Source organism: Semicossyphus pulcher, unplaced genomic scaffold (assembly GCF_022749685.1).
Source record: "Semicossyphus pulcher isolate SPU_LCO1_2020_fin unplaced genomic scaffold, fSemPul1.0.p SCAF_12, whole genome shotgun sequence".
In the NCBI taxonomy this organism is placed as follows: Eukaryota; Metazoa; Chordata; class Actinopteri; order Labriformes; family Labridae; genus Semicossyphus; species Semicossyphus pulcher.
This window is the reverse complement of record NW_027211626.1, coordinates 12,351,695-12,375,007: the sequence shown is the minus strand read 5'-3', so window position 1 is coordinate 12,375,007 and position 23,313 is coordinate 12,351,695. Positions and strand designations below refer to the sequence as shown.

The 23,313-nt window shown below is 42.1% G+C and overlaps 1 protein-coding gene across 1 annotated transcript in view; it reads left to right on the top strand.

Moving 5' to 3' along the window:
- The window catches only part of ryr2b (ryanodine receptor 2b (cardiac)), a 75,557-nt gene that overhangs the window by 2,350 nt on the left and 49,894 nt on the right, over positions 1–23,313 (top strand). The window contains exons 3-43 of the mRNA XM_069659052.1: positions 230–383; positions 779–846; positions 980–1,058; positions 1,149–1,261; positions 3,053–3,176; positions 3,393–3,489; positions 3,569–3,643; positions 4,052–4,208; positions 4,358–4,522; positions 5,138–5,259; positions 5,626–5,809; positions 5,899–6,034; positions 6,791–6,886; positions 7,061–7,179; positions 7,527–7,660; positions 9,952–10,193; positions 10,359–10,551; positions 10,688–10,907; positions 11,100–11,204; positions 11,946–12,049; positions 12,248–12,331; positions 12,524–12,683; positions 12,837–12,996; positions 13,297–13,496; positions 14,247–14,421; positions 14,592–14,800; positions 14,976–15,173; positions 15,500–15,612; positions 16,316–16,430; positions 16,715–16,872; positions 17,161–17,320; positions 17,503–17,589; positions 17,863–18,089; positions 18,332–18,545; positions 18,626–19,273; positions 19,388–19,588; positions 20,547–20,658; positions 20,786–20,926; positions 21,092–21,368; positions 21,529–21,643; positions 22,967–23,099. Of these exons, the coding sequence (XP_069515153.1) occupies positions 230–383; positions 779–846; positions 980–1,058; positions 1,149–1,261; positions 3,053–3,176; positions 3,393–3,489; positions 3,569–3,643; positions 4,052–4,208; positions 4,358–4,522; positions 5,138–5,259; positions 5,626–5,809; positions 5,899–6,034; positions 6,791–6,886; positions 7,061–7,179; positions 7,527–7,660; positions 9,952–10,193; positions 10,359–10,551; positions 10,688–10,907; positions 11,100–11,204; positions 11,946–12,049; positions 12,248–12,331; positions 12,524–12,683; positions 12,837–12,996; positions 13,297–13,496; positions 14,247–14,421; positions 14,592–14,800; positions 14,976–15,173; positions 15,500–15,612; positions 16,316–16,430; positions 16,715–16,872; positions 17,161–17,320; positions 17,503–17,589; positions 17,863–18,089; positions 18,332–18,545; positions 18,626–19,273; positions 19,388–19,588; positions 20,547–20,658; positions 20,786–20,926; positions 21,092–21,368; positions 21,529–21,643; positions 22,967–23,099 (6,574 nt within the window). The remainder of the gene's footprint in view (positions 1–229; positions 384–778; positions 847–979; positions 1,059–1,148; positions 1,262–3,052; positions 3,177–3,392; positions 3,490–3,568; positions 3,644–4,051; positions 4,209–4,357; positions 4,523–5,137; positions 5,260–5,625; positions 5,810–5,898; positions 6,035–6,790; positions 6,887–7,060; positions 7,180–7,526; positions 7,661–9,951; positions 10,194–10,358; positions 10,552–10,687; positions 10,908–11,099; positions 11,205–11,945; positions 12,050–12,247; positions 12,332–12,523; positions 12,684–12,836; positions 12,997–13,296; positions 13,497–14,246; positions 14,422–14,591; positions 14,801–14,975; positions 15,174–15,499; positions 15,613–16,315; positions 16,431–16,714; positions 16,873–17,160; positions 17,321–17,502; positions 17,590–17,862; positions 18,090–18,331; positions 18,546–18,625; positions 19,274–19,387; positions 19,589–20,546; positions 20,659–20,785; positions 20,927–21,091; positions 21,369–21,528; positions 21,644–22,966; positions 23,100–23,313) is intronic.

Below are 23,313 nucleotides of genomic sequence, written 5' to 3'. Positions count from 1 at the left end.
TTAATTTGGATTTAATGTGTCTTATTTATTCCGTATCTTTTTATAATTGATCTATTTTTCTCTTTTTTTGTGTGCTGGATTTTTCCCCATTTCATACCAACTTGTCTGTCCAGTTCTCAATCAGTTGCCTCCTGGTCCCTGTTGCTGCTAATTGCACTGTTGGCTTGTGAATGGAGTAGACAGATATGAAGTTATCTCAATTACTAATGCTCTACTGTCTTTCTAACAGAATGTCCCACCAGACTTGTCTGTATGTGGCTTTGTCCTGGCCCAGTGTCTCTCTGTTAGGGCGCTGCAGGAGATGCTGGCCCACAGTGAGCACCTGGCTGTAGAGGTGAGACTCCAATCTCTTCTCATCTCTTATTTTCTCAAGTCTTCTTCCAGTTCATCTCTACACTCAGGAAAGTGATAGGCTATTATTTGCTTAGTGTCAAAGTCAATGTGAGATATATACTTAGAATAAACAAAACATGATCTGTTGAATCATGGACCATGATTATGTATGATACTTTACTGGTGAAGGATTTGGACTTGTCATATATCACTGACAAATAAGTCAACGTAAAAGTGAAGCAGTCGATTTTTACATGAAATAAGCAAACTAAATGAAGCACACAATTTATGATTATTTTTTGTTCCTTTTTTTTTCTAGTCTACCTAATTATTATTTTGCCATAGTTCATATACATTTTTGTTCTCACTTTTCACCCTACTGTTAATGTTTTTCTCAGTCTATGAGTTCTCTAATGCTAATGTGATCGTGACTGACAGGCGGGAGCCGGAGGAAGCCAACGCACGCTTCTATACGGCCAGGCAGTGTTGTTCCTTCACTCTTACAGTCACATGGTGAGTCATCTTCATGTATGCAAAAATAATTCAGAAGGTTTATTTTTTCCTCTTGCAGACAGGAAATAGTTTTATCAACTTATAAAAAAAAAATTCATTTGCTCTCTGAAGTTTATGTCCTTTTTACTTTCAGTATCTCAGCTGCTTGTCTTCATCTCAGTCTTCGACTGACAAGCTGGCTTTTGATGTCGGTCTGCAGGAAGATAAAGCAGGTATTTGGTTTTTGACCTTTATACATTTCTTTTTATAATAATCTCTGCTGTATATAAAGGGATCCTGTATAGATTCTGTTTTTTGCTCAGGTGAGGCATGTTGGTGGACCGTTCATCCAGCATCCAGACAGAGGTCAGAGGGTGAGAAAGTGCGTGTTGGAGATGACCTCATACTGGTCAATGTGTCCTCAGAGAGATATCTGGTGAGTCAGGAAAGGAGTTTTTTTTTCCTGGATGATAAAAGATTCAGTTATATGTTTTTCAGACAATATCAAACCTGAAACACTCTCACCATATTATCAGTTTAAAGAAAGAGCGAAAGACTAGTAATCAAACTTTTAAAGTTGATCCATTTTATATGTATTCTTGTCCATTGCATTTGCTCTCCATATTTCCTCTGAGCTTTGCAAAAACAGAAGCTTCTGTTTGTGTCATTTTCCTAATTTCCTTTGAATCCATTCGGTAGTTTGCAATCTGTGTTCCCCCTGCCTCTGATGAGTAGTTAAGCAAAATTGTTTATAAGAACATATTAGTCAAAAAAAAATCTTTGTCAATTTTCCCAGTTTTGTTAGATTTTTCTTTTTCTTTTTCTTTTTTTCACTCCACACACACAATACAGAGAACATGCAGCTTGGGGATGAAAATACAAATACCCTTAATAAAACCGAATATTTTAACGTCTGCTTTGAACATTGTTATGAAATAATTCTTTTCCACTGGTAGTCATAACTTTTATGTTTCATACCCATTAACGGCACACACCAAATACAACACAGAATGTGGCTTATACCTACCAAGAAAAAACAAACAAACATAACATGAATGCACAAATTTGTTTAATTAAAAAAAAACAATAAAACAAATATAGAAAGTAAAAGAAAAAGAGGTGACTGAATTTCAGACATTGTTTTTGCCACTGATGAACACATTTTAACCTGTCTGTTATCAACTGAAGTCTTGCTGTCTTTATCTCCACCATAAAGACATTTTCCCATTATGCCTGGGGGCTGCGGCTCCAGGATCCTATTATGTTTTTTTGCTATTAAAATCAGAATTCTCAATTAGGAAATCTAATCTCTATTACCCATCCAATACCCATTATGAAAAGCTCTTGATCTAATGTAAAGTTGAAGCCCACAGTCTGTGTAATTTCTTACCATTCATACCAAAATACCGACACAGTTGAGATGTATTGCTATATTTTGGCTTGATAGATGAGTGTTAATTTAGAGCAATGACTGTATAGATGGACAGCACGTCTACATCTGTTCTCATTGTACGGAATTGATGCCAAAATAGCGCCTGTGATAGGCGCTGCCATCTTGCGATGGTGACGTCATTTGGAGCCAAAGTCTGCGCAGTAAAGACCAGCAGGTGGAGCCGTAGCCACTTCCGCTAACCTAAACACACACTGAACTTACCGGGGGAAAAAAGCAAAGATCCTGCACGCCATTTAACAGCAGAACAGCTTCTTTGTGTTGGTCTGAAGCAGACGTTCTCAGATATGGACACTTCAATGACTTTAGTGGTTGTTTTAGTTCTGTTTCCTCTTGCCTTTCCTCCTCCTCTCTGCTAATCCAGAACAGATGGGCTGCAGGAGCCATATTTGTCAACAGAGCTGTTAATCATCCTTTTGACAGCATCAAATAACTCACTAAAACTTGTGAGAAAAATTGGATGTAAATCAGCATGATGAGAACTAACTATAATGACAGACACCATCTTTGAGAAACATTTATATGACGTGTATTTTGATTTTATGGTTTGTCCCATCTGTTAACATGGAGGAGGCGGGCTTTATGACCTATACTGCAGCCAGTCAGCACGGGGCTCTCGAGATGCTTTGGCTTCGCTTTTAGGGAGCTGTCATGTCATCCATCTTTTTATACAGTCAATGATTTAGGGCATTTTCACCTTCCAATCAAATCCCCTCCATATGTGGCTGTTTGTTAGTTTAAGCCCAATTTTCAGATTTTCATTTTGTATCTTTCCAGCACCTGTCCTCTGGCACTGTATTTGACAACAAGAGTTTGAGTGACAGCCTGATTGTTAATGCAGCTTTCCAGCAGACTCTCTGGAGTGTTGCTCCCATCTGCTCCGGAGCTGGAGTTGCTCAAGGCAAGTTTCTTTCTTTTCTGCTCTCTAAACATATTGAAAAACAAACTATCAATCTCCACAATTTTACAATCCCAACTGACTGTTATGTCTTCCAACTGGGATTGGTCAAAATGTTGTTCCAGCTGAATCTGATTTTTTTTCAGCAAAATAACGTTGGCTATGAGTAAGAAACAGTTATAACCTGTTTCAAAGATTATGTGTCTGTCCTGGTTCTAGGATATCTGAAGGGAGGAGACACTTTGCGGCTGCTCCACAGCCATAGTGACGCATGTCTGACTATTCCGTCCACAGAGCAGGGAGAGGAGCTACAAAGGTCAGTTGAAAACACCAGCCTCCTCACGTGTCATCAAGACAAATTTACTTCTGTGAACACGTCTGTTTTCTTCATCTAGGATAATGCATTATGAGAGTGGATCAGTCTCCAGTCATGCCCGCTCTCTCTGGAGGATGGAGATTCTGCGTGTTGTGTAAGTAGATAAGGGGATGCAATGTTTCCACTCAGTCGTATTTAAAGTAATGTTTAGCCTCATGTAAAAGAAGAAGAATATTTGGAGAAAAAAGAAAATAATGCATACGTTATATGATTTAGATTTCTGAGGGAGTCAGTTGCAGACACTGCTGCCTGCTGGTCACTGCCAGCTCAGGGCCAAAAAAAAAAAAAATCGGTTTCTGCTGTTTTTGTGCACAAAGGCTGTACAGAGTAGCTGGAAACACATTCAATATCACTGGCCCAGAATGGATTAAGGGCTCTGTGTCCCCAGCTTGCTCCCCTGCTATGTCAGCAAAGAAAAAAGGACAAACAAAATGTTGTGGACTGTTCAGCTTCTTCAAAGGAAAACAAAGGCAACAAAAACACAATTTTCTATATCCCTCAGTTGGAGTGGTAGGCATACATGCTGGGGGCAGCCTTTCCGACTCTGCCATATGACCACTGGGAGGTACCTGGGTCTTACAGAGGAGAGAGGCCTGCATCTGGTTGATCGGGACAAGGCTGACATCAGCACAACCTCCTTCTGCTTTCGATCGTCGAAGGTCAGGACTCGCATGAGAAAACTCTTTTTTTATGGCTGATGTGATGAGTTCAAAGTTTGTGTAGGTGTAAGACTTGAATGTCCTATTAGTTTATTATCAGAGAAACAAACCTGTGATTGATAATTGTAACAATAGATTTTTGTCTATAGGAGAAGCTTGACACCGGCACAAAGACAAATGCTGATGGCATGGGAATCCCAGAGGTCAAGTATGGAGACTCCATTTGTTATGTTCAGCACGTAAACTCTGGGCTCTGGCTCACCTACCAGGCTATGGATGCCAAATCTACACGAATGGGAGTGGCTCAGCGAAAGGTAAACCTTTTTAAAGGAGCCCCTGTCTGTCAAAGCTGGTGTTCTCTGTAATCGATAGAAGCAAAAATATTTGAAATTGGTGCCATAGCTGTGGAGAAAGTTGTACAAACAGCTTGTGGTTTCACCCACTCTAAATTCCTACAACACCCAGCGTGCATTGCGCCCCTCCCTCTGAAGGGAAAGGAGTGAAATACCGTTTTCCCGCCAAGGACATTGATCGCTACAAATTCAGAATCCGAAATATGACGAGAATATACCGGTGGATCGTCTAAAAAATCTTCAGGTCTGCAGTCTATATTTCAAACCTGACGATTCTGAACGAGACATGACATCGGATGCGGGCGTTCTAGATTGAGGAAGTGTAGTTTAGCGAGCTCCCTGGTCTCCGCCAGATGACACGTTTTACGTAGTGTGGCGGAGGTTTTCCAGGGCCCATTGGAGAAGCAGATGACGTCCTCCAAAGGCACAGAGAGAAATTGATCATTTTTGATTGACCAAAAGCTTGAGGCTCAATTAATATATTGACTATCATAATGTTGAACATAAAAACTCTGAGTCATATTTAAATACAGTAAAAGAATCAATCGGTAGTTATTGCAAATTCTGTGTTTCCAGGCCATTTTGCACAGCGAGGGTCACATGGACGATGGACTGACGCTGTCTCGCTCTCAGAGGGAAGAATCTCACACTGCCAGACTCATTCGGAGTGCTACTCTGCTCTTCAATTGCTTCATCAGGTACTGCCTTACCTTGAGCCGCAGTCATTGGTGTACACTACCACAGTCTTATTCAAAATACCCGAAAATGTCAGAATACTATGGGAATGCTACCGTGCCTTAAAAATTGTATGAAAAGTATCCTCCTTCTGCATCGAGAGAAAACTCTGGAATAACTTGTGGTCGATGTCAAACTTTCAGGGGTTTTATTTATTCCGTTTTTTAGTATCGTACAGAGTTGCTGGGGCCGGTCTTATTTGTCATTTTCAAAGTGACTTCGCTCAACAATAGAAAAAAAGATTTAAAGGTCTGTCAGTTTAAGTCATGGTCATTCACCTCTAGTGACCTATATATTGTTGCATTATACTTAACCCACCTTTTCATCAGGAAACTTGATGGTTCTATTGAAAAAGGAAACCTCACTTCTGTCAGCCTGCCCATGGAGAGAGTGAAATGTAGCCTGCAGGATCTCATAAACTATTTCCAGCCTCCTGCAGAGGGACTGGACCATGAAGCTAAACAGAACAACCTGACAGCTCTAAAGAATCGTCAGAGCATGTTCCAAGAGGAGGTAAATCTATACGTGTGAATGAATTAATCAGCCTCACATGTAATATGTTTGTCACTTTGCCTCAAGTATATATTCTCTTTTCTTCTCAGGGTGTGATAGATTTGGTCCTGGACTGTATTGACCGTCTGCACCAATATAGCAGTGCTTCTCATTTTGCGGAGGCTGCACAGATTGACACAGGAGAAGAGTGGGAGACTATCCTCAACCGTTTCTATGAGCTATTGGGTGAGAACTGAGAATAATTGTGCAAAGTGAAAGTTGATTATCTGCTGACACAGATACAAAATGGATGCATTTTTCCTCTTCTAATTAAATATGAAGCTGTTATTTTAATGCATTTTGCCAAAGTACATATCTCAAAAATGATCCATAAAATTGCTAAAGACATCAGCTGTGTCCCAATCCAGGGGCTGCAGCCTTCGAAGGCCGTAATTGAAGGCCGATTGCCAAATGCTCCTCCAGATGCGGCCAGCAAATGCGACCTCCTTTTCCCGGGCCACGAAGGATCCATCGGGTGCATACTTCGTGGCCCAACGTATCCTGACATTCATTGCACGCCAGTTCAAATGAGATGATAGACTCTTACGCGGCAGAGGAATACACTTTTAATGTAAATGTTTTTTGTTTCAACTCAGTCGAATAGCTAGCGTTACACAAGGGCTCTTGAAACAAATTATCTTTAAAATTCCAGGCTAACGTACTCAACGTTAGTTATGCTAGCTAGTTAGTTTGATGACGCAAGGGTAAGGGTGGGAAGAGTTGGTGACGCAAAGAGGCAATGCTCCGTAGACCAGACCGTCTCATTTCCGTTCGGCTTTAACGGTTTGCACAGGCTCTGAATAATGCATCCTCCGTAGACTGCCTCCTTCGAAGGCTGCAGCCCCTGAATTGAGAAACAGCTATGGTTTGAATTATTTCATTTTGCATGAAAGTATTATGGATCCCGAACCCTCTTGTTTTATTCACTCTTTTCTCTTTTAGCTGCTCTGATCCGGGGAAACCGTAAAAACTGTGCACATTTCTCAACTTCCCTGGACTGGCTTATTAGCAAACTCGACCGGCTGGAGGCCTCTTCTGGTTGGTTTGATTTGCCGGCTTTATGTTACCATAATCATAATATTTTGATTCCTCTGTTTAAGTTGATTTACATCAGCGATTATGTAGTAAATAATTCCAGGTATTCACTGTTTTCCTTATGCATTATTTATGATATATGAGTATATACAGTCATGAGCATACTGTCATGTACAGGAGTCTTGGAGGTTCTGCAGTGCGTCCTTGTAGAAAGCCCTGAAGCGCTCAATGTCATCAAAGAGGGACACATTCATTCTATCATCTCTTTGCTAGACAAGCATGGATGCAATCATAAGGTAGTGTTTTGCACACAGTGTTTTTTAGGCATTTGTGTGCGTGTGGGAAGTAGAAATCGTGAGGGGTAATGTGCATGCTTAACAATAATGGAGGCAAAATAACCAGTTATTGTCGAGCTATACCTGAATTGATTGGCTGAAATGCTGTAGCAGTAACTAATGCAGTGTAAATGACATTTTCCCGCAGCATTTTTTCTGTTTTAAATGGGAAGATAAACAGTGTTTCAAAACATGGAAACAAGCATTGTGGCCCTAAAAATTGTTTCTGAACTGTCCCATAATGTGGAATCATTCCCATGTGTTGATGGAGCTATTGCCGGATGAAGTGCTGACAGGTTGCTTTCCAGGTGCTGGAGGTGCTGTGCTCTCTGTGTGTGTGCCATGGCGTGGCAGTACGGTCCAATCAGAACCTCATCTGTGATAACCTGCTGCCAGACAGGGACTTGCTGCTCCAAACACGTCTGGCTAATCAGGTCACCAGGTACAATTTAGACTTGTTTTTTCTTCTCAATAGGACCTCTGTGTTTTTCTATCTATATCTATTTCTCATTCTTTCCTATCCTTTTGGGATACAATGTTGCATGGAGTGCATCCTCAAATATTCTGTCCTTGCTTTTACGTTCTCTTGGAGCCACCACTCGATGAGGGCTTCTTCTAGTGCTGGCTTATGCATCTGTTTGTCAGAGTGCTGTTTGACAGCTGTAGAGAGATCACTGTGCTGGCCTTGGTATCCCTTTTACTAGTTTTCCATCTGTGATGATATCCACATCCTTGACACAAGAAGTACCTCAGAGTCCTCCACAATACGGTGCTTGTCTTTCCTCTGTTGGAATGGGGTAACGTTAGAATTACTTGTCTCTTTCAGTGTCCTCGCTTCATTTGCTGCTTCAATTCATTTTTTCCTAAATAGATCAGATCATAATGTGGCAGCACAGATATCTGAGGTCTTGTTCAGACTGCGAGCCTGATTCAGTTTTTTGGCATTTCTAGATTGTATTCAGATTGGTTTTTAAAAAAAAGTCTGCTTGATGAAAAGCCTCTCAAATTTGATTTCCGGTGTCTTGTGTCATTTGAAACGAGTGACAGAAGTGCAACAGGGCGGCTGAGCAGAATTCATACTTTTACAAGTGTGGCATATTGAAGACAATGCAGAAAACAGCAGTCCATTGACAGAGGCAGAAATAACTTTGCAGCTGGCACCATTGTTTTTATTTTGGCACACTTGATCTGCATTTCCTCTGCTTCCATGTTGGAAAGTCTTGTCACTAGCGTACCTAATTACTGATGACTATATATTGATGGATGACGTGTCTCCATCTGCTCTCATTGTATGAAATTGATGGCAGAATAGCCCCCGTGATAAGCGCTGCCATCTTGCGATGGTGACCTATACTGCGGCCAGTCAGCAGGTGGTGCTCGAAATGTTTTGGCTTCACTTTTAGGGAGCTGTCATGTCGTCCATCTATTTATACAGTCTATGGTAATTACTGATGCCCACATCCCAAATTTCCCCTCTGCAGATCAATAAAGAATCATCTTATCTTATTGGTGTTGTATGTCTTCGGCCTGTCTGTACTGAAGATCTGATTTAAGAATCAAATCTTAATTTCCTGCTGTCTGAACAAAGCTTTGGTGTCGGCCTCCTCAGATAAGAAACTTCTGAGAGAACTTCTGAAAAGTTGTCTGCTGTCTGAGCTGGTACGGCTCAACAGAGTCGGTCTTTTGACACCTTTTTGACAGTTTCATCACACATCATGTTCTCTTCCAGTCTCTCAATATTTTGGCCCACTGTTGCAGTCCGGTCTTATAGGCAGTTTCCATTTCCCCTTGCCTTTGAGCTGCTTTTTTTCCCTCTACATACCCTTTTCTCCAAAGCAGCTGCCTGCTTTTATCATGCTTTTCTCCACCAGCAGCCCATTCTGTTCCTCTGGCCTTATAGCTTATTTTGTTTGATATTCTTTGCACCTGCTCAGTCCATTTCCTCTCTCCCTTTCTTCTCTAGTCATTTCTCATTCCATCATGTTTAGTTCTTGTTCCAATAAATGTTCCATTAGTGCATCTGCTATCTTTCTTATTTTATTTATCTCATCAATTTTCTTTCCTTTTTCCAGCCTCCACATTTTTGTCAATTCTTACAGATGCTCTTTTTCCTTTTCTGTTTCTTCATCAGTTGTCCTTCCACTTTTGGTTCAATGTTGTACAACATCTAAACCAGTTTTTTTCTGTGGCGTTTCTGCGTTGTTGGTCAGACTCAATCCCATCAACATATTGATGATATGGTAATTTAGTTTCAGCACTGATATCTGAATTGTGATCTGTAAAGTGATTCTTTGTAAGAGCCTGGCTCTGTATTTGTTCATTCATTTATTTATGAGTAACAGTGGACTGTGCTTTGCCCGAGACATGAATGCTTTGGTACACAGAGGGTACCAAATGCCCTGCATAAGTGCACTGTGGGGTTCTGCACCAGGATGTCTGGTAGCTTTGCTTTGTATGCTTCTAGGATTTTAACCAGAGGATCCTCAACGTATCATTTAGATATACAGTTCACTGATTTAGATAAAGTATGTTGTTCAACTCACTCCAGTCATACATACCTCCATCCTACTCTTCAAACCAGCACCTGAATTTGTCTCCATTAATTTCTCCAAGATTAAAAACACTGCACTTCTCAGGTCTAATATTTTACTTAAAAAAAGCATCATAATCAAACCATATATAACAGAATTTTGTCTTTGACTTTGCTCCTCTCTGCACACTTCTCCACCACAGTATGAGACCAAACATCTTCTTGGCTATGGGGGAAAATTCAGCCCAGCACCGGAGGTGGTACTACGAGCTAGTTGTGGATCATGTCGACCCCTTCCTCACATCTGAGCCTACACACCTGCGTGTTGGCTGGGCTTGCACTGAGGGCTACCAGCCCAGGCCCACAGGAGGTGAAGGCTGGGGGGGCAATGGATTGGGAGATGACCTCTGCTCGTACGGCTTTGATGGGCTTCACCTCTGGTCAGGTGAGTAAGAGATCAAAAAAGACAGAGAAACTTAGTGTACTGTATTAGTACCACTGGGTAATTGGGCAATAAATCTTAATAAATTGAGTTTCAGTTGAGTTCAAATTAATAACATACAATCAGAATGTATAATCTCAACATGAAGGACTGTCTCCTGAATATTAGGCTGCGTGGGCCGCAGAGTGAGCTCTCCCTTCCCTCACCTCCTGAGAGATGACGACGTGGTCAGCTGCTGTCTTGACCTCAGCGCTCCCTGCATCTCCTTCCGGGTCAACGGTCTACCTGTGCAGGGCATGTTCGAGAGTTTCAGTGCTGATGGACTTCTTACTCCTGTGGTCAGCTTCTCTGCTGGAGTCACGTCAGTAGTGGGGATATGCTTTTGTTTCCCAAGATCATCATTCTTGTGCATTATTGTTGAAATTTAGTTTTTTTTTCTCTGTAAGGACCTTAGTGCATCCATTAAATGACTTCCTTGTCCTATTTTTTGCAAACAGGGTTCGATTTCTGTTTGGGGGAAGGCATGGAGAGTTTCGCTTCCTGCCCCCACCAGGTTTTGTACCATGCTCTGATGCTCTGCTCCCTAGAGTCAAGCTAAAAGTAGAGCCATGTCAAACATACTTCTTGGATCATGGGGATGGGAAACAAGAGCTTATTGGCTCCTTAGTACCTGCCACTCCAGTGACTTTTACTCCCACACCAGTAGAGATCAGCAAGGTAAGAATCAGCAGTCATCAGATTTTATTTCCTTTGAATTGTTAACATATTGTAAAGGTAGAGATTTTAGATTTAGAAAAAAATATATTTGTTTATATATAGATATATGTCATCTATAACCAACTTGAAACAGATTGCTTGTGCTAAAATATACCATCTTTATGTTGTCCATTTACTTTAACACCCTTATAGGTGGTATTGCCCCCACAACTTGAGGACATCAGAGAGAAAATGGCTGAGAATATCCATGAACTCTGGGCGATGGACAAGATTGATCTTGGATGGACACATGGACCTGTAAGAAAAGAGAAACTAATCAATACTTAAACTGATAATCTCGTAGTTCTCAGTTTCTTTGTATTTGGCAGCACCTTGTGATGATAAAAGGCAATTGCGGGCACATCGACCACAGTTAGCTTCGGTTGTAACTCTTGATTTTCCTCGCTGGCGGTCGCTTTCCATTTTAGATTGTTTGCTTTCATCTGAGCGTCGAATTTCTTTCTTTTTCTTTGGATTTTCACTTATTTTTGAAGTTGTATCTGTCGTCATCCATCTTTTCTTTGTTTGTTCAGCCATAGTAGATTACTGTTTACTCGCAAAACTTGCAGAGACCAGAAAAGCAGCAGCTTAGCTCCGCCTACCCTCTCTGGCAGACCAACCAATGCTGGGTGATGGAGGACGCGTCACTAACTGGGCGCCGCTTGTGTTTTTTTCCACAAAAAGTCGCTCCAAACACCCAGTCATTAATAATACTATATACTGTATAGGCTTTCATCAGTGGGCCATAGGCTCAATCACCATTGTCTAACCTCATTTGGCGATAGATAGAGACTTAACAGACATTTATTTAAATGAAAATCTTTGAGATTATTACTATAAATTACATTGCATTGATAAAATGACAGTTGTAATACAGTATTACCTTGTCACACAGTATATAAAAGAATAGTCGCATCTGACTCCTGAATTGAATCTTGACTGCTCAAGTTTGTTTCAGTTTTACTTGCAGTTTAAAAAACATTTGCGTCTGTCAAACAGGTAAGAGATGAAGGGAAGAGGCATGAGCCCTGTTTAGTGGAGTTCTCAAAGCTGCCAGAGCTGGAGAGGAACCAGAACCTTCAGATGGCTCAGGACACCCTCAGGTGAGCCCTACAATCCACATCGTACGACAGACAAACTTTTATTCAACCTGATTTGTTATAATGTAATGAACATGATACACAAATGTACATAAACCGACCTTTTCCCTTTTAAAATTTACATTTAAGACTAATAAGTAATCTGTGTCTGTTGTTCTGGGTTGTTTTCATGTATCCTGAATGGTTGTTTTTCCACTGGAGGACTCTGATGGCCTTTGGTTTCCACATGGGTTTTACTGATGTCAACGCCGAGGAAAGAGTTAAATACATGACACTCGCCACAAAGTATGTACATGTTTAATGTTATGCTTAATTACATTTCATGTGATTGCAGAATGCGAGGGTTGTTACGTTTGGGGTATAAACAATAACCCATGACAAGGGTGGTGGGTTAGTGTGTCAGGAAGTCCCTTGGAGTTTGCCAAGGGATCTCTTTGTCTCATAACTTTATGTGCCTTTTTTTACTCCCCTTCTCAGGTATGAGCAGCCTAGTGGCTATAGACCGGCCCCAGTAGACCTGAGACAGTTTTTTCTGAGCCCGGCCCACGAGGAAGTGGTTAGGTTGCTGGCAGAGAATGATCACAATGTATGGGCCAGAGATCGTATCAAGCAGGGATGGACTTATGGAGCCCAACAGGTTTCTATTCTTTGCTGTATGACTGCATTTGATAGGCACTAATGAGGAGAGCTGCCTTTGAACAACTTGTTTTCAAAGTATTTCGGCATTGATCTAAAATTTGAGATAGTAGTCAGAATCAGATTTTTATAAAAGTTCCCTCTGCATTTTTAGGATCTGAAAGCAAAGCGAAGCCCCTACCTTGTTCCCTACAGCCTCCTTGATGAAAGGAGAAGAAGAGTGGGCATGGAGAGTGTCAGAGAATCTGTCTGTACCCTGCTGGCCTACGGTTACAGCCTGGAGCCCCTCAGCCAGGAGCGGGGTACGTCTCAAAGCACTGTCATAATCATTATTGTTATTATCACTCATAGTTATTGCGAAGTTCATTCAACTTCTATTCATTACAACCAGCATAAGATAATGAATGTAAGTCTAATTAAGATAAGGTTCTGTTTGTTATCAGCTAAAATAACACAGCACACCAATTTACAGAATGTTTACAACCCTGCACAGTTTGCAACTTTGGATTGCAAAGATGCACTAAATTCATTTTTTTAATGCATTTAATGGACTTTAATGCAAATCTGTTATTATTTAAGCAGGCAACCATTTTTTCTGTTTCTTTGGTTCACAGACATGTTATCAAATCCATCATTGGAGAAGAGCAGAGTGTTCAGACCAGATAAATCATACGCTGTAACCCAAGGGAAGTGGTACTTTGAATTTGAAGTGGAGACAGCAGGGAAAATGAGAGTGGGGTGGGCCCGACCAGGCTGTACCCCAGATAAAGAGCTGGGCTCAGATGACCAGGCATATGTCTTCGATGGATTTGAGGTGAGATATTAAAATTTCACAGTTCTTAATAAGCAATTAATAACGGCGACATCCCAAATCAATGGCAATCTGTCAGTTTCAGCTCCCTGTTACAGCAGCGGCTGCCCCCCCGGAGCTTCCCTTAGCTGTCGCAGTGCAAATAACTAATAATATAACTATTATTAATGATATATATATATTTTAAAGATTAAGATCCTTATTGTGTAACCAGAAACAGAAGTCTCGCTCAATGAGAAGTCTCGCTCTGAAGTCACGCGGCTGGCGAGATGCTGTTCATGTAACATCTCACCAGCCTTGGGAAAGATCACCTTGTAGGGATAATTTCCGTAACGTTGTCGGACACCTGGAGTAACAATCTGAGCCTGTCAGTGGCAAAAACAAGCACGTGGACGTACTTTGATCGGGCGCAATCACGGCACTGGTGGAGGACATCTACTGGACCGATTCCAATAGTTTTTGATCCTATGAGTCATTTCCACACCCAATTTTGTAAAAATAGGACCCAGGTTTAAAAATACTGAACTTCTCTTTTAATAAATTGATGCAAACAGTGCTGGTTTCTCACATTATTTAAATTTGCTACACAAAAATAGCATTCATATGATTGCAACCAAAAATTGAGCCAAGCCAAATGATACCTTTAGCATTTGATCCTTTGCTGTTTGGGATCTTTTACCTCTTTTTGTCTTCCTATGTGAGGATTTCACACTTGTTGTCCCTCTTAACTCCTGGTCTTCCTTTTGCTTTCAGGCTCAGTGGTACCATCAGGGCGTTGAGCCCCTGGGACGTCCATGGCAGAGAGGCGATGTGGTGGGTTGCTTGGTGGACATGGCTGAGCGCACTATGATGGTCACGCTCAATGGAGAGGTGCTGTTTAATGACAGAGGATCAGAACTGGCTGCCAAGGACTTTGATGTCAGAGACGGTCTGTGAGAGTTTTTGACTTTATACATTATACTGACTTGATACTGTTTACAACTGAACGATTTTGAATGTGGAAGTAAAATCCCTTTATAAAAACAGTCCTACCTGTATTCAAGGCATTTATTTATAAGATTGAAATGTATTTGTTTTGTCTCTCCCTTTATTTACCAGGCTTGTTGCCTGTGGTCAGTGTCGGGGTGAACCAGGTGGGGAGGCTGAACCTTGGTCGCCATGTGGACTCTCTGCAATACTTCACAGTGTGTGGCCTGCAGGAGGGCTATGAACCCTTTGCGGCTAACATGTCCAGAGACCCGGCACTGTGGATGAGTTGGAAGCAGCCTCAATTTTCCTCCATCATGTGTGATGATCACAATTTACAGGTGGGTTTACCAGACTAAAGGCCTTAGTAGCTTGGTTAATATGTATCAAGCATGCCGCATGATGCAGTGATTTGTTCAGTATTTCAACACCGGCCTCTAAGGGACCCTTGGTTGCTTAGAGTGCTGGTTAATTGACAGCACTGATCCTGAAAATCTTGTTCCACTCACATTCAAGGTCACCAGAGTCAATGGCTCAACAGACTCCTTATCCAGCCTGAGGGTTTCTCAGCGGTTGTTTGCACACCACAGCGGAGGCAGCGAAATGGGCTTTTACCGGCTCAGCATGTCCGTTGAATGTGCTGCTGTCCTAAAGAGCCCTGTGGGCGGCGTGCTTCCAGTGGCCTCCAACTCTCTCTCTCCAGGTTCTTATGATGTTACATCATGTCATATCATTTACAGTATGCTCAAGTTAGCCACAGAGAAGTCAGGATGAAATCAGAAAAGAGCATGTTTGGTTTGCCATGTGCTCAAAAAAACAAACGACACTTACCCCTGATGCAGAAAGTAACCAAGACGAGTATTGAAAGAAAGAAGTGGTCAGATCTGGATAGCTATTCGATGCAGTTATGTAGCTTATACACTATTCATATTACATAAATTCTAACATTATGACCTAGATGACTTGTTCAGCTTAAGCTCCCCAGGGCCGTGCTGTAATTAATTCCCTTTGTCCTTTTAGCAAGGAAAGAGCAGGAGGAGTTTGACTCTGACTTTGAAGTTTTGATGAAGTCGGCCCACAGCTTTGCCGGCTCCAGAGATGAGCTCAACCACAAGGATCATAGTCACGACAAAACCTCAAGATTGAAACAACGGTAGGCTGGAGGGAGATGAACATTGGGTTAAAGTAATGAGTGTATGCATATTATTTGAAATACTGGCGAGTTAAAACAAAAGCATTAACATTTGGTTCATTTATATCACATAAATAAGGATAATAACGTACATGTTACTTAGGGTGCTTTCACACCTGAAGTCCTTTTGTCTGATCCAAATCAAAGACCAAATTGTTACAATGTTGCATTTTGCCTCGAGTTTGGTTTGTGTTCACATGACAGCTTTTACCAGCGGACCAAAAGTTTTGATGCGCGAGGAAACTGCTCTCTGATCTTGCTGCATGGCTGCGTGGCGGCTTTGCAAGATTCAGCACCCGTTAACAACCCACAATGCACAGTGTTTTGGTTTGCATCCTGTATTTGGTCCGACTTTAAGTCCGTTTATGTTCTCACCTGAAACGAACCGGACCGTGGTTCATTTGGAAACTGACCGGGTCACGTCTTTTCTGGTGGACCATGGTCCGGTTGTTCGAATGCGTGTTCTCACCTGTCCAAACGAACCAGACTTTCCGAGTAAAGTCCAAAAATCCGGACCAAGGCTGTCGGCTGTGAAAGCACTCTTAGAAACACTAAGATGCATGTTTCTCCATATTCCTCTGCCAGATGATTAAAATGACTAAAGCATGGTTGTGAATGTTTATCAAAATGAAATGTCAGTTTGAAGTGCATTCTCTTCTGTAAGGTTCATGCTGAAGAAGACCAAACCAGGCCTAAACAGCAGCAACTCATCTGCACGTCTTCTGGAAGATGTCGTAGTTGACAAAGATAACCACGATCACCTCATCCAGAGCTCCAGAGTAAGGCTTTTTAATTTTTCAGCGTCTTATCTCACCGTAGCCTGATAACCCCAGGTTATATAAAAACGCCCATGAGAGAATCAAATATTTTTTTACCCCCTTTTTTTCTAAAGATGTCCATAAATGATAAAAGCAGACACAAAATGCATTTGACACTCCTCTGCCTCAGAGTGAACTAAAATGAAACAAATTGCAGAGCTCTTTGCTGGGAGATGTAATTATCAGCCACAGAAAAGCAAAATAGAAACGCCAGACGGCGACACTAACTGACCTCTCTGTTGCAGTATTATTACTCGGTGAGGGTGCTTCCAGGCCAGGAGCCGTTCAATGTGTGGGTGGGCTGGGTGACATCTAACTTTCATCAAGACGTGACTTTTGACGACGCCAATGTCCAAACTGTGACTGTCACCCTGGGAGATGAAAGTGGAAAAGTCCAGGAAAGGTTAGTATACAGACACTGTTTCACGGTTTGTGCAGGTGACTGTACAAAGGAGTGCTCACTGACTCCGTGGCAGAGACCATCCTACATGCATTTATTACCTCCCGTCTGGACCACTGCAATGGAGTCCTGTCAGTGATACCCAGCCTGGACTATATAAATCATAGTTATTATGCCAAATCATTCAAAAATATTCCATTTTCCTTTTATTTCACTGCTGCTTCTTTCTAGTTTTCATGACAAATTATCAGAGAACTGCCAATTAAACATGTCTCTGTCCTTTTTGCACAGTGTGAAGCGGTGCAACTGTTACATGTTTTGTGCTGGAGAGGCAACAGGCCTGTCTCAGAGTCGGAGGAGTGCAGGGTTGGAAATCGGCTGTTTAATCGACACGGCCACTGGGCTGCTCACCTTCACCTCCAGTGGAGTGGAGATGACCACGTTCTACCAAGTAGGTCAAACAGGAATTAATTTGATGTGTTCATGCTAATGAGTATTTTTCTTCACTTTAATGCATTCCTATTAATCTGAATTCAATATACATTAAACCCCATTGTTACGCTTGGGAAAATAAGTTATTAAAATCATTAAAGCAAATAAAACTTATTAAACTGTTGTTTCACTGCTAATCAGGTGGAAGCCAGTACAAAGCTGTTTCCTGCTGTTTTTGTGAAGCCCACCACCAGCAACATGTTTCAGTTTGAACTTGGACGCAGTAAGGTATGAGAACCTGAATTATTAATCCCCTCAAAGAAATTAAAAAAAGGTTTTTCATCCTTGTCTGCTTGTCAGCATTTCTTAAAAAGCAACATATTTAAGAACGTTGGCTGAATCGTTGTTGACAGCATGGATCAATAATTAATTAGTTTGCAGCCCGGCAAGTCAGTGAGAAGTTTCTGCTCCATGAAAATACCCTTTGCAGTCTGTTTCAAACTGTTTTCTTCTTTATAAATATTGTGTAGTCTGTATCACCGTTACTTGCTTTCCTTTCAGAATGTAATGCCGCTGTCAGCAGGCTTGCTTCGCCGCCAAAGACGTAATACCACTCCTCAGTGTCCTCCGAGGTTTCAGGTGCAGCAGCTCAGCCATATTTCGTGGACCAGAATAACAGACGGTGCATTAAAGGTGATGGTGGATCGGCCGGATGAGGGCCACGGATGGAGAGTCCATTGCTCTGAGCCCCTGCAAGTCATGTCCCTTCAGATCCCTGATGAAAACAGGTTAAAGAGCAATGAGACATAAGTGTTTTTGGAATTGAGCTTGCAGCTTTAGGTCTACAGGAAGTGATGGATGTGCTGTTTATAATGTCTCTGTTATCTTCAAGCACCAGACAGCACACATTGTTAAGTGTGTAACGTCATGGAAAATGCAACAAACTTCCGCTGCATTTGAATTGTTTCCAGCTGCCATTGTGCCAAATAACACTGATGATGTGCTGTACTTTTTGCTGGCATACATTTAGATGTGTTGACATTTTGGAGCTGTCGGAACTCGAAGACCTGTTGACCTTTCACCACCACACTCTCCTCCTCTACTGCTCTTTATGCGCCCTTGGAAACACCAGAGTTTGTCATGCCCTCTGCAGTCACGTGGACCAATCCCAGGTTCTTCATGCCATCCAGAACCCCCACCTCCCTGGCCCTCTTCGCTCTGCATTTTACCAGCTGCTTATTCAGGTGATTTTATTCTGCTAACATTCATCGACAACAGAATGAGAAATCTTTGGAGAGTAAATTAATGAGTTTTTGCTTTCTAGGTTCACCTCAGCAGCCACTCAACAGCATGTCTCATGATGAACCAGGAATACATCGTGCCAATGACGGAGCAGACCAGAGAAATAACCCTCTATCCCAGCTCTGCTAATGGCGATAATGTGGTTAATGGTCAACAACCAGAAAGTGTTCCCAACACTCATCTTAGCACATCCCTTAAACCGCGGATGCATTTCTCCTCTCCTTGTTTTGTCAGGAGTGCTGGGATGGAAGCAGATTGTGCAGTCGAAGCAGCCTGCACAGACAGCCCAGAAATTCCTCTGGACATATTGAAGAATCTGACTGTAGAGATGCTCACTGCTGGAGTGTGGGCTGTGGGTCAGGGAGTGAGGGATCCTGTAGGAGGCAGCATTGAGCTTCTGCTAGTTCCACTAATTAGACTTTTCCACAATCTGCTGGTTATGGGGGTATTTGGGGATGAGGACCTCGGGAAAGTTCTGAGACTGATAGAGCCGGGGGTCTTTTGCGCAAATGCCGAAACCCCCGAGGAGGAAGAGGAAGAAGAAGAAGAAGAAGAAGAAGAAGAAGAAGAGAGTGATGATGAAAAAGAATGGAGAGAGAGCAAGAAAAACAGTGACACTCTGAAACAGGGACTTCTGCAAATGAAGCTCCCAGAAGCTGTCAAACTCGAGGTGAATTTACTAATAGATTTGTCTTTCTTCTCTTTTCACTGGATGTAGTTTCGGATAAGCTTCAGATGCTGTGTTGTTTTAATAAAGGAGGGTTTCACGTATTTCTGTCTCCAGCTATGCCATCTTCTGTCCTACCTGTGCGACTGCCAGGTGCGTCACAGGGTAGAAGCCTTGGTCGCCTTTTCTGACAACTTTGTGGGTCAGCTGCAGGAGAACCAACGCTTTCGCTACAACCAGGTCATGGAGGCCCTGAACATGTCTGCTGCTCTGACTGCCCGCAAGACCAAGGAGTTCCGCTCACCTCCACAGGAGCAGGTTGAATGGCCTGAAATGAGATTTTTGATGTTTAAAGTTTTGACATTAATTGTCATTGTGCAGAGTAAAAGAAGAAAAAAACTAGGCATGCATGGTATTATCTGGCACGTTATCGGTATCTGCAGATTATGGCTAGAAAATTACATATCGGCAGATGTGTCATTTTCCTGCCGATGTTTTCTGCCGAGAAATCAACGCTTTAATTCTGCCTAAATGCTCAATGATTCCATAAAACAGCTTGACGTGATGCTACGACATTAACTCTGCACGAGTGAGCGCGTGCACTGCCTGTGCAAAGTTCTCAACAAATAAAGACTAAAAAGTCACAGAAACTCGAGCCATTGAAAAGAAGTTAAACTTTCACAACTCTTAACTAGCTAACAGTTAGCTCTCATTGTCGTCATTTTAGCGGACTTAACAACATCAAACACGCCGAAAATACACTGGCGGCCAAAGCCGACGCTAACAGAGTGTAACATAAACATCGGAGCAAAACTAACGTATATATTCATGGACCACACGATAGAAATAGTCAGTCGGCGATCACTGATGTTTCCATAGTAGGTGCAGTAAACAAGTCTCCCTAACTGCCGTGTTTCGGGGAGGGATGCTGCATTCAGGTGCGATCAGAAACGTAAGTGATCAGACACATGACGTTTTGTACAACAATTCTTCCGCAAGCGTGAAGAAGGGTGCAAGATGTCTGTAGTATGGCAGTTTTTGGACACTACAATAAGAGTAGGCTCAATATCAATTCCACTGCAGAGACTTGATGTTCTCTGCAATTAGGTTCGAAAAAACGTACGTAATACAAATCGGCTGGGGTTGGAATGTATCGGCATATCGGATATTGGCAAAAAATCCAATATTGTGCATCCCTAAAAAAAACAAAGAATTGCTTGGTCAACATGATTCAAAATATTATGTAATTTTTATTTATTTAATGACCTGTCTTTAGATCAACATGCTGCTGAGCTTCAGAGAGGATGAGCAGCAGGAGAACTGTCCCTGCCCAGTGGAAATCCAACAACTCCTGCAAGACTTTCATCACCTCCTCAACACACACTGTGGTTTGGACACTTTTCTTTGACTTATTAATCTTCATGGAGCCAGTGAACTCTGAAAAAAGAGCTTTAAGAAGGCCCTTACTATCGTTTCCAGTGAGGAAATCTACTCTTATGTGCTGTTATTTTGCAGGCATTGAACTGGATGGTGAAGCAGAGGATGAAGAGGTTACTGAGATGTCTGTAAAGGGTCGACTTCTCAGTCTAGTGACAAGAATAATTGGGTTGAAGAAGACACCCATAGAAATGGAGGAGAGTAGACCGCAGAGTGCCAGTAAGTGCATTTATAATAAGAGAGGAGATATTGAAGGTTGTTGTCAGAGTGAGAGCATTAAGTATAAATCCAGTGACGTATCTACTGTAACTGGTCCAACAAAATAATTGTTTTACACAAAAGTGGTAGGGATCTGTTTTCATCTCTACTTTTCACCTTCCTCAGAGTCCCTACAAAAGCTGATCTCTGAGACGATGGTGCATTGGGCTCAAGAGACTGAGATGGACGACCCTGATCTGGTAAGAGCCGTCTTCACATTGCTGCACCGCCAGTATCAGGGCCTGGGGGGCCAAATGGCAGGACCCCTTTGCAGAGCCTACACGATCAGCCAGGCTTCTGTAGAGGACACCATGGCTCTCTTCTCCTCCCTGAGCCACATCCGCTCCCTCCTCAGTGTCCGCATGGGGAAAGAAGAGGAGAGGCTGATGATCAGAAAACTCGGGTAGGGAACATTTGCAGTCTAAACCGGGTTTGCGTCTTTTCACACCACTTGATTGTTGAGATTTATTGATTCATTTCCAACAAATGCATAATAATATCCAATCTGGTGGGAAAAATCGGACAGTTTTTTTGTATTTTTTAACACACTGTTTTATGTACAGAGACATCATGAATAATAAAGTCTTCTACCAGCACCCCAACCTAATGAGGGCATTGGGGATGCATGAGACAGTGATGGAGGTGATGGTCAATGTTCTGGGAGAAGGTGAATCAAAGGTGAGAGATAAATTAAAATTCAGAATGATTATATGGAGATGTGTGTTGTCGAAGAAACAGAAGTCTATTATTAGTTTGGTACTTTTAAAACAATCTCTGTTTCTTCGGCCTTATTGTGAGCAGTGTTAATTTTGGCAGCTGTTTTAGATTTAGTCTCAGTCTTAAGATGAAAACGCTTATTAGTTTTTAGCCGTAACAAAGCTCCGCCTTCATGCAGCCTTTGCCATTTTACATTGGACCAAGCAACACTGGCGTAAACCCGCAGTGTGCCCTTTTACATAACATTCCGGCGTTGCGGAAGCAAAACGTGCATGAGGTGTAAACAAACAGCGCATGCTTCATATACACAGATGCAGCTGTTCCGCCCTGCTGGCCCTGCTGTTTACTCAGACGCTGTTTCGCCTCCGTTACTACCTCCAATGCCGGCTCAGAAGCAGAACGATTTCGTCCCCACCGTTCCGCCTCCGTGCCTTTTACATAGAAGACGGAAAGTAACAGAGGTGTAATAATCCTGCTTTGAACTGGCAGTGTAAAAGGGGCTAAAATGTGTATATTGAAAGCATGTAAAGCCACAGAACAAAGCCGTGCAGTTACAGTAGCACATACTGCTCCTTCCTCTTTTGCCTTATTGGCAGCAGCAGTGTTGGTATTTAGTGTAAAAACCTTTTATATATTCATCATCGCTTCTCATTTAAACGGTCTGACTAAAGCAGACAGCCGATGATCGCTCTTTTTTATGCGGAAGAAGTCTCAAACGATGCGTACAATGCCCCTTTTTTGTGAGCGCCTTGGATAACAGGGGAAGTCCATAACCACCTTTGTGATACCCGTTTGTTTTGTGTTGTCAAGCTGCTGCTTGGGATATCCTCACCTGTATGGCTGGGTCGAATTCAGGGGGATCTACGCACGAGGAATGCATTGCTTGTATTTTGACAGACTGATTAGACGCACAGTGGGGGAAAATATCATGGATTTCAAATGTCCGACAGCCGACCACTAACATTTTAGTCCCGTCTTGCCTCGTTAACGAAAACAAAACATACGTGTCGTCGGAGTTTTTATTATTAAAGATCTATTTTTAGCTCGTCAACGTCTCGTCTTCGTCATTGTTGCTGAACATTTATCGTCCTAATTTTCATTAATGAAATTCACACTAATTCTGAGGATAAAACTTTAAAAAAATCTAAAGGTTAAAATAAAGTATGATAGCTGAAGTGCATCATAAATATGGCAATAATCCAGGCAGTAGTCAGTTTTTTTTTACCATCCAACTCGTCACACTTTGCTTGTCTTAACATCCATCCATGATTTGTATTTTGCTAGGAGATCACCTTTCCCAAGATGGTGGCCAGCTGCTGTCGGTTCCTGTGTTATTTTTGCCGCATTAGCCGTCACAATCAGGGAGCCCTGTTTGATCATCTCAGCTACCTGCTGGAAAACAGCAGTGTTGGACTTGGTAAAATTGTATTCTCTCCCTTCTCTTTGTTACTTTTCACACCGCTAGCACATAAACAAACTCCAAAGAATGTCCTGTAATGTAGTGTTGTGCATCCTTATTACACGGCTGAACTCAATTGATCAAGCCTGGAACTATACCTCTCAAAAGTTCTTGGAGAGTTATTGATTCAACACTCAATTTATGAGGCAATATTTTGTAGCGCTGTCACAAG